The following is a 13,912-nucleotide window of genomic DNA, read 5'->3' as shown; positions in this document are numbered from 1 at the left end:
CTGGGAGACTGGTGGAACATTCCTGCTGTGGAATTTTATGCAAGAGCGCCAGTTTATGCAGTGAGTGACAGCTCAAACTAACTGTAGATAGTAGCTGCTGATTGGGATGTCACTTTGGCTTTGTGACAGTCCGTCGACAAAACAAGTTCAAGGAAATCATGAAAACAAATCTTGTATTTATTTTTGTATTACGGGCCTCTTGTCATGAGTTTTACAAGTGTAGCATACCCTTGCCCCTCTTTGTGGCCAATCAGTCAGCCCAGCAATCTCTGTTCTTTTTGTGACTCCAGGTAATTCATCAGTTCCCTAAAACTCTGCTTTTTGTAATACTAGATTAGAGTGAATTATTTTGTTATCAGAGATTAATAAATTGGGAGAAATGGGTATATGAGTCAGTCTGCCCTAGCTACTGAGTCTTTGACAGGGTAAAAATAGCAATAATCGTCCTGGCCAATCAAACACAGAGCTCCCTTCTCTGCTGTCTTCTCTTTTACCAGCAGATTGCACATTCTGTGGGACAGAGTTTGTGATTATGATGGCTCATTCTAGGTGAGATGAAGGTAAACGTTGTTCATCTAATTTAGTTGGTGGTAAATTGAGGATTATTTGTTTCTGTGACCTTAATCCCTAGACATTATCGGTCAGGGGAAACGGTTCTGGGATGTGAAACAATCACATGATGATGATAACGAATGCCAATAATCAGAGTAATTATAAAAGTTGTATTCAGTGGTTTGTGGCTGTCCAACAGCTTCATCTCCTTGAAGGTAATAATTAACTGGACTAACGTCCAGGATAGGTGATGAATTGATTTCTGACAGGATTGCAAATGATTACATTTCTTGCTTGATAATATTTACAAAGTATGCAACATCATTAAACCCATCTGGCTCCCGAGTGGCGCAGCGGTCTAAGGCACTGCATCTCAGTGCTAGAGGTGTCACTACAGACCCTGGTCCTATTCCAGGCTGTATCACAAACGGCCGTGATTGGGAGTCCCATAGGGTGGCGCACAATTGGCCCAGCGTCGTCCAGGTTAGGGTTTGGCCGGGGTAGGCCGTTATTGTAAATAACAATTTATTCTTAACTGACTTGCCTAATCACCAACAAACTATCATCTTCCAAATACACCAACACAGTTTTGAAGAGGACACGACAACACCTTTCCCCCTCAGGAGACTGAAAATATTTGGCATGGGTCCCCAGATCCTCAAAACGTTCTAAAGCTGCACCATCGAGAGCATCCTGACCGGTTGCATCACCGCCTGGTATGGCAACTGCTCGGCATCTGACCTTAAGGCGCTACAGAGGGTAGTACGTACAGCCCAGTACATCACTGGGGCCAAGCTTCCTGCCACCCAGGACCTATATACTAGGCTGTGTCAGAGGAAGGCCAAAAAATTATCAAAGACTCCAGTCACCCAAGTCATAGACTGTTCTCTCTGCTACCAAACGGCAAGCGATACCGGAGCGCCAAGTCTAGAACCTAAAGGCTACTTAACAGCTTCTTCCCCCAAACTATAAGACTGCTGAACAACTAATCAAATGGCCACACAGACTATTTACATTGACCCCCCCCCCTTTGTTTTTACAGTGCTGCTACTCGCTGTTTATTATCTCTGCATAGTCACTTTACAAATTATCTCGACTAACCTGTACCCCTGTACATAGCCTCGTTATTGTTATGTACATTTCTTGTGTTACCTTTTGATTGTTGGTTAAGGGCTTGTAAGTAAGCATTTCACGTTAAGGTCTGTTGTATTCGGCGCATGTGACAAATAACATTTGATTTGTTACGGTTATTTTATTGTTGTTTTTCTATTTTCTTATTTTTTTCATTTAAATTTAAATTTGTATTATGCCAAGATAATTCACCCAACTGACAGGTGTGGCATATAAAAAATCTGAATAAAGAGCATGATCAATAGACAGGTGCACTTTGTGCTGGGGACAATAAAAGGCCACTCTAAAAATTGCAGTTTTGTCACACAACACAATGCCACAAACGTCTCATGTTTTGAGGGAGTGTGCAATTGGCATGTTAACTGGAGGAATTTCCACTAAAGCTGTTGCCAGAGAATGTAATGTTAATTTCTCTACCATAAGCCGCCTCCAACATTGTTTTAGAGAATTTGGCGACTCAGCCTCACTACCACAGACCAAGTGTAACCATGCCAGCCCAGGACCTCTACATCCCGCTTCTTCACATGCGGAATTGTCTGAGACTGGACAGCTGATGAAACTGTGGATTTGCACAAATGAATAATTTTTGCACAAACTGTCAGAAACCGTCTCAGGGAAATGTCTACCTAAGCCATCTTTCGGAGTTCAATTTAAGAGTCTGCTATCACGACCTAAACATTCACAATAAAGGCTGCCCTTTTATAATCTCCATCCACTCAATAGAGGAAAATTAAGTGTTCGTAGATTCCTGGAGCATGAAGATATGACTTGCGAAGCACAATGAAACTATTTGTTTCATGTCAAACTTTAGCATGCAACAGTTCTTCCAGTGAGTGGTGTCATGTTGCCAAGTTTGAACTATCTTGCTCCCTTGTCTTTTTCTGAAATGTTGCCCATAATTCCACTTGTCAGGACAGTGCATCCCTCTTATACGGTAGATTGGGCAACATAACTTGTGAGTCACACCAGACAGGAATAGGCGAAGCGAAAAGGATAATTGGGCCCAAAAATCTATTTTCTCCAGCAGGTGGCGTTTTTTCTTTGGCACATGACGGAGTACAGGGAGTGGATTAGCTAAAGAGATTGAAGGATTCTACATTCAGAACTGCCCACTTCCTCGGCAATATCTGCCGAGCTCACCGGGACAGTTAATCAAGATTTCTTCCCGCGGCTACGTTTACGTAGGTTTACTGGAGCTGCTTGCTTGTCAAGACATGAAAATTATTACACAAATCACTTGTTGGTTAAATACAAAATTACTATTATAACAATGCTATTCTTTATAGGCCTATATAATTGTTTAAAAACCAGATTAATTCCCAAAGGTGTTCATGAGCTAGGTCCTTTATTTATAAACGGAATATCAACTGTTGGGGGGACAAGATCGCGTAACTCCACACACAGCTGATTGCTGAGTGGAAAGAAATGTGTTCTAATAGGCCCAGTCACTGCGCAACATTCCTAAACGCAATCTCTGAAAATACAACAGTTTTGAATGCAATTATTTAACAGAGCAGCATCCCAGCTTTTCAGTGCTGTATGATTTATTTCTCAACTTTTGCTCAATTGGCAGCGCTTTATAATCTTGAGTTGCATGACAATAAAAAAGTAACCGCGGGAAGCACGTCAGCCATTCGAATGCATAAACGGTAGGCCTACATTCACTGTAACATTCACACAATAACACTGTATTTACGAACACAAATCACATCATTTTATTAGTGCCCGTTGTAGTTTTTTTAGGACATTAAATAAGCAACAAGATCATATTTAGTGTCTGTGAACTAGCTAATGATTAGCCCATTGTGGTAAACAATGCCGAGGGGCAAGCCCATGCTTCAGCCATGTAGTCACGATGCTGCACCAGGCTACAGGTGATACTGCTTTTGCTAAAATAGAACACCTGCCTGATAATATGGAACATGTACAGGCCCTAAAGATATTGCTTTTCATCAATATTGGCCAATTGAGATATCGCGCGTGACTACCATATTTCAGTTGCCGTGTGTGACCACGTATGATCAATTATCTTAACAACTCAAAAAATGGCAACTGCCTGCAACACAGGGTATGTTCAATTTTTATCTCGTTGCAACACATCAAGCAAATATCTCACATCCCCTTGTTTACGGCTATCAAAAGTATGAAGGAACTGTAATCCAAACAGCAGGCCCACCTTCCATCTTCCACTCAAGTGATTTGTGCTGCTGATTTTGGTGATATTTGTTTAAACCTTTATTTACCTAGGCATATATTCTATCCTGTTATCATCCAGAAGCAGCATCAGAAGATTTAGAGGACTGCAATGACAAGTCACAAGACAAAACGTTTTACTTGACTCAGGTGCCCTCTAGTGAGTTTATACATTCAGAGAAATACATAAAAACGGCTTGCTACTGTAGCCTATAACCATACTATATAACCTTCAACGTCAATGGTAAGTCTGACTGATGATTAGCATTGATGCATGTAAAACAACTGTCTTACAGGTCATGGCAATGATGGGCATGTTTAGAATTGTCCATAGCATCTTCTACAAAATCATGTAAAATATTATAAAATAGATAACATTTTTACTGCATCATTTGTGGAAATGTATGCTGTCAAATAAAGTATTGCATTATAATGTTCTTACACACACACATACATACATACATACGCACACACATATATATATTTCATTCACTTGTATTTTGTCAGACTAGCTAGGTTTCCATCCAATTGCTGACAGAATTTCATGCAAATATTCTAAAATCGGCATAAAATCATGCGCATTTTCCCACCAGAGATGTTTCCATCAAATTGACTTGTTGCAGATAAAAGGCTGTGCATGATGACATAGTGCATATAAAAAATACATTTTGGTTTTAAATGACCAGGTGCCGGAAAAAAAAAATTAAATGGGCTCCCATCTCTTTTTCAACTCAACTTTTTTGGTGCTAGCGCTGTTGGTTAGAGCGCATTTATAGACTACATGATACTATTTCATATTATTATGGAAAAAGCGAGATTATTTTTATTTGTCCAACGGCAGCCAAGCATTGATTATCACGTCACCAGAATAATACCCTCGATATTTACTCCAAAGAGCATCAAACTCAACCTTGCACTTTCATCACCATGTGAAGTTATCTCTAAATCCACAGGACTAAACTGTTTCCCGAAAACTCCTATTGTGGACCACAAAATCACAAATGTCACAGTGTGACTCCCAAATTTACTACGATATGATCTGATTTGATGGTTATTATGTCAATATTTGTGCATAAATGCGTTTCCGCCGACATTCTCGCATAATTCATTTTACCGACACAAAAAGATCCCACCTTGTCTTGCGTATTTTGATTTGTTGACATTTGGAAAATTTACCGAAATGTTTTATTTTTCCATCCATCATCCTATCATGAAATGTTGTATCCGACATTTAGCCTACTTTACTCCATAAAACAAGTGACTGAAACATGGTTACTGACAGCTCTCGAGAGCCTGTACACGTTTGACAAATTTGTTCTATTAACCAATAGTTTATTACCATGGGCGTGTCCAGGTGGCCAAACATTTCCCGGTAATTTTGACTACAGATGGCAAAAGGTCTGTACCAATGTTGAGAAGAAAGTGCTCCATACGCATTTAAAGTCAGTATAAGAAAAATAAGGTTTGGAGTTATATTTGAAATGTGAGGAACGTACGAAGCAACGAAATATGCATTTAAGTTCCTAAAAATGTTTATCTCTCGGCTCCCGTTTTTCCCCTGGTGCATTTGCTTGTAATCAAAAGCAAACACACTAGCTAGCTAACGTTAGCTAGCTAATGACGAACCTATTAACATTCATTCGCTTTTGCTGAAACATACATTGCTAGCTATTGCAATATTTAATATACCTTTGGTGTGAAATGTAACCATCTATTCTAGCAAGTAGCTATTAGTCTCGTACATTTTAGGGAGAAAATATGCAGGCAGGTAACTAGCTATTCCCAACGGGTGTATTCATTATGGAAACAGTAACTTGTATGTTTGGTGTATACGGTTTCTGTTGCAAAACGTTTTGCAACAGAATCGGCGTAATGATTACACCTCTTGGCTGCAACCGCTTGCGCAAGCGTCGAGATAGACATTGCGACATTTGACCTGACATTAACAATAATGGTGTCTACACCTTGCTGATTGTGCTCAACTCAGAGGTGGTTCTCAGTCTGAGTAAGGCACACTCGGCAAGATGCTCCCTGTCTTTTGCCCCATCAATACATTTATCATAAATGTTTTGATACTAACAAAGTAGCTAGTTCTTTCATTATGACTAAATACAAATGACATGCCATCTGGAGCGTTCACATGGTTTAGCAAGTTTACACAATTCCCCTTGCCAATAAGCCTTTGCATTTGCATTACAGGCATTGCATGTGAGAGGAGCTAGCTGGAATGGATCCAAAGAAGCCTTGTTTCCCAGGCCTCCCTGGTGCAACCCGAATTCCTTGGCTGCAGCAGCAAGCATGGGGTCGGGGACTGCGTTCAGATGAACCAGCAATAGGACGAGCCAGAGGCCTTATGTTTGCAACAGATGGGTCTGCTAGCTTAGGAAGAGCCAGGGGTTTCACCACCGCTGGTGATACACTGCGTATGCAGTACGGGAGAGGAGTGCCCTTCCCAGTGAGCGATCCCTCCATTGGCTTTGCCAGGGGGATACCCATGCCTACATCAGAAGATGGTGGGATTAACCGCCCTAGAGGGTGGCTTCTCTCGACAGCTGATCCGACCGTAGGTGTGGCAAGAGGGGAACCCCTTCTTGGTTTGGGGCCTCACCTTGGACAAGCAACTCCAGGTCAGCTTGCAAAGCAAGACTTGCCTGAAGAGATGCCAAGTCTGCAGGCAGAAGAGGAAGTAGTAGCCAAACAGGTTTGTGTTGTGTTCCTTGGGGTTGTAAAGTCTTTCTCCTAACTTCTACCCAGACCAGGGTTCAAGGAGGTTTGCACTTATTGGACTAGTCTATTAGTTCCATGCAAGCTCAATCAAGGGCAGATTAAATATTTTAAATTGTTAATATACCATTTGAGCCAAGTTATTTTTTTCTCTTATAGCTCTTGTAACGATATTGTAATTGGCAGGTGGACATGTCCACCCAAGGCCAGGGATCGTCGCTGGTGTCCATGTTCAGAGGCATGGGGATCGATCCCTCAAAGACCTGGGGCAGGGGAGGGCTGCCAGTGGGTGAGTAATCTTGAGTTTATGAAAAACTAGGTTTATATTCCAAATGGCACCCCATTCTCTATGGGCCCTGGTCAAAAGTAGTGCACTACATAGGGAATAGGTTGCCATTTGGGACACAGTCCATAGATGAAGGCATACTGGATGAAACTAACTGGGAAGAGTATCACGTGTTCCCCTCCGGCATGGGTTAAAAGTAATGGTTGGCCTTTACATTTAATCAATTAGAAGATTGGAAATCCATCATATTGATGCACTCTGATTAGGGTTGGGCATTATGGCCTAAAAATCATCTCTTTTTTTCTCTAACATATGGGCGATTCACAATATATCTAGATTTTTTATTTTTTTTATAAAAAAAAATGTTTTCTCTATATAAGTGTTGTTGTAAAATGTAAAGGTAAAATACACTGCATTTCAAACAGTCAGAAATAATTAATTCAGGGCTTGTGACGTTATACCTAGGCTAAATACACTATATATACAAAAGTATTTGGACACCCCTTCAAATGAGTGTATTTGGCTATTTCAGCAACACCTGTTGCTGACAGTTGTATAAATTAAGCACATAGCCACGAAGTCTCCATAGAAAAACATTGGCAGTAGAATGACCTTACTGAAGAGTTCAGTGACTTTCAACGTGGCACTGTCATAGGATGCCACCTTTCCAACATGTCAGTTTTTCACAAATTTCTGCACTGCTAGAGCTGCCCCGGTCAACTGTCACATTCTGACTAGACAGGACACGTGCGCATGTTGATTTTGTCCATCCACACCAGACGCAAGCAGAAGACGCAGGTTGAAATATCAAAACAAACTCTGAAACAACTATATTAATTTGTCGAAACACATGAAACATTCATGGCCATTTAGCTAGCTAGTTTGCAGGTGCTAGCTAATTTGTCCTGGGTTATAAATATTGGGTTATTTTACCTGAAATACACAAGGTCCTCTACTCTGACAATTAATCCACAGATAAAAGGGTAAACCGAGTTAGTTTCTAGTAATCTCTCTTCCTTCAGTCTTCTTCTTTGGACTTTATATGGCGGTTGGCAACCGACTTTCAGGTGCATTAACACCACCGACTGGAGTGTGGACCTCAGTTCATCTTTCAATCACCCACATGGGTGTATGCTCCTAAAAACCAATGACACAAGCTTACAGAACGGGACTGCTGAGTGCTGAAGCATGTAAAAATCGTCTCCCCGGTTGCAACCCACACTACCAACTTCCAAACTGTTTCTGTAAGCAATGTCAGCACAAGAACTGTTCGTCAGGAGCTTTATGAAATGGGTTTCCATAGCCGAGCAGCCGCACCCAAGCCTAAGATTACCATGCGCAATGCAAAACTTAGTCTGGAGTGGTGTAAAGCTTGCTGTCATTGGACTCTGGAGCAGTGGAAATGCGTTCTCTGGCGTGATGAATCATGCTTCACCATCTGGCAGTCTGAGGGACTGGGTTTGGCGGATGCCAGGAGAACGCTGTCTGCCCGAATGCGTAGTGCCAACTGGAAAGTTTGGTGGAGGAAGAATAATGGTCTGGTGCTGTTTTTCATGTTTTGGGTTAGGCCCCTTAGTTCCAATGAAGGGAAATCTTAACACTGACGCTGACTGCGAGCCAGGCCTAATCACCCAACATCAGTGCCCGACCTCACTAATGCTCTTGTGGCTGAATGGAAGCAGGTCCCTTCAGCAATGTTCCAACATCTAGTGGAAAGCCTTCCCAGAAGATCGGAGACTGTTATAGCAGCGAAGGTGGGACCAACTCCATATTAATGCCCATGATTTTGGAATGGGATGGTCGACGAACAGGTGCCTTCATACTTTTGGTCATGTAGTGTATATAAGCCTGCCACAACCATGATCATTTTATCAAAATAGTTCAAACGGCTGTTTTTTTGTTGCAATAATCACTGAACTGTCAAGTCTATGAAAATGCCCTTTTGTTACAAATGTAACTAGAACTATGCACAATGCACATTCACCAATAATGACTTCTTGTAGCAGGCATTAAACTATAGAGAAGTAACACAGGTCTCATCAGCAATCTCTCAAGCCCATGTGCTAGTGATTAGCCAGATAATCTTTATTTAAAGTTTAGCCAACTTGGATCTATTTGCTAGATAACATGGTTGAACAGTTGAATTGTTATGTGCACACCCTTCTCTGTCGCCAACTATTTGCAAAGCATGTTAGCCTGTCCTCTTTGTTTAGATGTTGAAATCAAGTGGCCTACCTTATTTCTCAGAATGAGAACGAGTTGCCAATTCCTTATGTAATTGTTTTATACTTATTGCACATTTATAAAACAGACTAGACAGCTACTATAAGTCTTTGGCTAAAATGCTGCTAGCAGTATGTGGTACCCAAATGCCGCGCGCGACAAACTGCATTAATTTACCATAATCAATGTCCATTGATACTCTTGTTTTCATAGTGTCTGCTCTGCGTGCAATTTGAGTAGTTGAGGCATAAAAAAAGTATTGTTAGAAAAGTTAACTTCACCTCTATTATAGTAAAATAATGTCTCAGTATGTTTTGGTGTCCATATAAACAATTTCTGTTCGACCAAACCTCTCATGCAAATGACGAGTTGAAACCGCTTGTCAGAGAGGAAGATGTGATCTCTCAACTTTGTTGGTGTGAGTGACAGGTGGAGGGGCTTGTTGTGTGTGTAAACCAGAGGAAGAGGTGAAGCGAGAGTGCAAAAATCTGTCCAAAATAAGCAAAATGCGTTTCTATGGGCTTATTTTGGACCTTAGCTTTCTCTTGCCTCCCCGCCTTAAGGACAGCCTTTCCCATTGTTAGGGTGGAGACAAGTGCATCTCATCTTTTATATACAGGTCTCTGTTGTAAATGGAAGGTGCACGCAGCAAAGGAGACAATTTCAAAAAGATATGAGAACAAGCGGACATTAACACTAATAAAAACGAAAAATAGGAATTTGGAATAATGTGCAAAAACATAAATTCTAATTAATCTCCCTAACTCTGATGCACTAAAGTTGAACCATTTTTGTTACGCAATAAATAGATTTGCCTTATCCAACATAGCCTCTAAGTTCTGAGCACTCAAAATGTAGACAATCAAAGAGTAATTTGAGCTTTAAAATATTTAGGGATGTTGCTTGATTTCCTTATGCTCCAACTGAGGCCTTGAGGATGAATCCACTGAATCTCATTGTGTGTTTTTTTTTCTGGTGTTTGGCCCAGGGAGGGGTGTTTTTGGAGCAGAGCTCCAACCACAGACAGCCCCTGTTGGAGCAGTGGCAGTTGCCGGCCCGGGTGGAGACAGATTCCCTGAGGACATGATGGGCCAAGGTAACAGGTGAGAAGAAGAAGGTGATGAGCTCAAACCCTGCGACTTAACCTGTTGCTAAAGCGGGCCAATTCCTCCATGCTACTAAGGTCCTTAGGGTCCTGACAGTAATGCTTCTAGAATGCATCATTCATGCTGTGCACATACACAGGTCCCTCTCACATATCCCCATCCTTTTCAGTATATGCCCATCTCATTTCAAATTATTATTGAATTATCCGTTGTTAATGTGGAGGTAATCAGACTTTCCACTTTTCGGTGTGACTCATTGTCAAGGTTCGTTCCCGATAATTCAAAGACAACTAGGCCAGATAATGAAAATTGAGAATTTTTTCTTCAGACAAATAGATGAGCAGTAAGATTGATTCGATAGCAGCTTTTTTTCCTAATACATATTATTTAACACAGTTATGGATGGGAATTTAAAACTAATTCAATTAAGAACTTGTAATGCTTCTGTTTCTGTCTGCAGCTTCCTTGGCCGAGGTGTACCATCTCAGATGGTGGGAATGGGACGAGCGTCGATGCACCCCTTGGGTGCTGGGAGGGGACCCACTGTGCCCCCTACTCTCCCTCCATCCCTACACAAAGAGGCTCATATGACTCCAGGTTGCTCTTTAACTAAGGGAGAACTTAAGATGGAGGCCACCTGGTAAGTACCATCAAAGTACCATTATTTGTAAAACCATGTAATGAAACCATCTATTATGAAGCAAATTATGTTGCTTAAAATGATGTTACTGTCGTTGAAGGCAGTCAAATGAGGCAGAAATGTATTTAGGTCAATTATGAATTGTTTTATGAGGACTATTAACTGTTGTTATGCCTATTCATTGAAAGGTTATTTCCTCTCCCTTTGCAGTGAAACATTACACAAGACTGGTACCAAAGGAACCCCATTGCCCATAGGCTCAAACCACATCACCATTCACTGCAGGAATGAGGCAGTCTATCAGTACCATGTCACTTTCACGTAAGTACATGTATTAAGTTAAAAGTGTTAGCTGCATTCATATTTATGCAGCATTCATGTGTAAAATATCTGCTCTGGAAATATCATTTGGTCTGTTAAAGAGGAGTAACTTATTACATTTTGTCCCACTTTTCAGTCCTAATGTGGAGTCGATGGGTATGCGATTTGGCATGATGAAGGACCATCGCCCCACTACTGGGGAGGTTGTTGCTTTTGATGGCTCAATTCTCTACCTCCCTGTGAAGATGGAAGAGGTATGTCACTTTTCTCTGTCTGGCCTACTGTGTCTGTGACTATAGATGTGTATTAATTATGTGCAGATAATTGGCTTATACACAAAACGGGAACGGTTGCTTACGCATTTGAGTTGTTTTTTTAAAACATTTTTTTTATTTCACCTTTATTTAACCAGGTAGGCTAGTTGAGAACAAGTTCTCATTTGCAACTGCGACCTGGCCAAGATAAAGCATAGCAGTGTGAACAGACAACACAGAGTTACACATGGAGTAAACAATTAACAAGTCAGTAACACAGTAGAAAAAAAGGGGAAGTCTATATACATTGTGTGCAAAAGGCATGAGGAGGTAGGCGAATAATTACAATTTTGCAGATTAACACTGGAGTGATAAATAATCAGATGGTCATGTACTGGTCAGAGATATTGGTGTGCAAAAGAGCAGAAAAGTAAATAAATAAAAACAGTATGGGGATGTGGTAGGTAAAAATGGGTGGGCTGTTTACCGATAGACTATGTACAGCTGCAGCGCTCGGTTAGCTGCTCAGATAGCAGATGTTTGAAGTTGGTGAGGGAGATAAAAGTCTCCAACTTCAGCGATTTTTGCAATTCGTTCCAGTCACAGGCAGCAGAGAACTGGAACGAAAGGCGGCCAAATGAGGTGTTTGCTTTAGGGATGATCAGTGAGATACACCTGCTGGAGCGCGTGCTACGGATGGGTGTTGCCATCGTGACCAGTAAACTGAGATAAGGCGGAGCTTTACCTAGCATGGACTTGTAGATGACCTGGAGCCAGTGGGTCTGGCGACGAATATGTAGCGAGGGCCAGCCGACTAGAGCATACAAGTCGCAGTGGTGGGTGGTATAAGGTGCTTTAGTGACAAAACGGATGGCACTGTGATAAACTGCATCCAGTTTGCTGAGTAGAGTGTTGGAAGCAATTTTGTAGATGACATTGCCGAAGTCGAGGATCGGTAGGATAGTCAGTTTTACTAGGGTAAGTTTGGCGGCGTGAGTGAAGGAGGCTTTGTTGCGGAATAGAAAGCCGACTCTTGATTTGATTTTCGATTTGAGATGTTTGATATGAGTCTGGAAGGAGAGTTTGCAGTCTAGCCAGACACCTAGGTACTTATAGATGTCCACATATTCAAGGTCGGAACCATCCAGGGTGGTGATGCTAGTCAGGCGTGCGGGTGCAGGCAGCGAACGGTTTAAAAGCATGCATTTGGTTTTACTAGCGTTTAAGAGCAGTTGGAGGCCACGGAAGGAGTGTTGTATGGCATTGAAGCTCGTTTGGAGGTTAGATAGCACAGTGTCCAAGGACGGGCCGGAAGTATATAGAATGGTGTCGTCTGCGTAGAGGTGGATCAGGGAATCGCCCGCAGCAAGAGCAACATCATTGATATATACAGAGAAAAGAGTTGGCCCGAGGATTGAACCCTGTGGCACCCCCATAGAGACTGCCAGAGGACCGGACAGCATGCCCTCCGATTTGACACACTGAACTCTGTCTGCAAAGTAATTGGTGAACCAGGCAAGGCAGTCATCCGAAAAACCGAGGCTACTGAGTCTGCCGATAAGAATATGACAGAGTCGAAAGCCTTGGCAAGGTCGATGAAGACGGCTGCACAGTACTGTCTTTTATCGATGGCGGTTATGATATCGTTTAGTACCTTATAGTTATAGTAACTACTGTTTTAAAAGTGTCTTCACTCATCTAGACCCAACATTAACGCGCAATACCGATGTGGCACATAGGGCAGCTACACTCCTGTCTTTAGCCATCTTCCCCTTTGTGCCCCATGTTGTGATGTTAATCTTTCCTCCATACAGGTGGTTCACCTAAAGAGTGTGAGACGAACTGACAACCAGGAGGTTGACATCAAGGTCCAGATGACTAAGATCCTTCCACCCAACTCTGACCTGTGCATCCCCTTCTACAACGTGGTGCTGAGAAGGTGACAGGGCTGTCCTTATTCATTAGGGCAAAACTTAGCCATCATTAGGGCACACTGTAGCAAAATATTTTACAATGGAAAACAATGTTTCTTATTGGACAAGTTTGTGTAGTTCCTGCTGATTTTCTGTTTGCTTCCATTTTGAATCTAATAATAACACACTGGTGCTGCAATATAAACCGCTAATTGCCTACCACTAATTGACATTTTCACTTTAAATTAGGATATATTGGTGGTGTTTTTCAACAAAAGGCCTGTGGTCTACTTATGAGGGATGTTCTCTGTGCGCTAAGCTGGCCTTAGTGTACCCATATTGTCAGTAATGAGCTAATCTCTTATCTATTGTGCTTGCTTGATAGCTTCATGCAAAAACATGCTTTATTGCCAGGCTTCAGCTGTTTTACACAGAAAACCAGACTTCTTTTAAAACGTTCCATTTCCCCCTAAATCCTAAAGATTTTTCACTGAAGTTTCGAATTATACACTGAACAAGAATATAAATGCAACATGTAAAGCTGATTAAACAGCATGATTATTACACAG

At 41.6% G+C, this 13,912-nt stretch overlaps 1 protein-coding gene across 2 annotated transcripts in view; it reads left to right on the top strand.

The window, feature by feature from the left end:
* Positions 1–5,224: 5,224 nt before the first annotated feature.
* Positions 5,225–13,912, top strand: part of piwil2 (piwi-like RNA-mediated gene silencing 2) — a 36,093-nt gene continuing 27,405 nt past the window's right edge. The window contains exons 1-8 of one of the 2 annotated variants that reach the window (XM_090236749.1): positions 5,225–5,318; positions 6,076–6,577; positions 6,787–6,889; positions 10,098–10,212; positions 10,676–10,855; positions 11,066–11,176; positions 11,313–11,430; positions 13,245–13,369. In XM_090236749.1, the coding sequence (XP_090092875.1) occupies positions 6,104–6,577; positions 6,787–6,889; positions 10,098–10,212; positions 10,676–10,855; positions 11,066–11,176; positions 11,313–11,430; positions 13,245–13,369 (1,226 nt within the window). In that variant the 5' untranslated portion in view covers positions 5,225–5,318; positions 6,076–6,103. 2 annotated transcript variants of the gene reach the window in all.

This window comes from Oncorhynchus mykiss, chromosome 6 (assembly GCF_057628025.1).
Source record: "Oncorhynchus mykiss isolate SJ-2025 chromosome 6, ASM5762802v1, whole genome shotgun sequence".
In the NCBI taxonomy this organism is placed as follows: Eukaryota; Metazoa; Chordata; class Actinopteri; order Salmoniformes; family Salmonidae; genus Oncorhynchus; species Oncorhynchus mykiss.
This window is presented reverse-complemented; position numbering and strand designations above follow the sequence as displayed.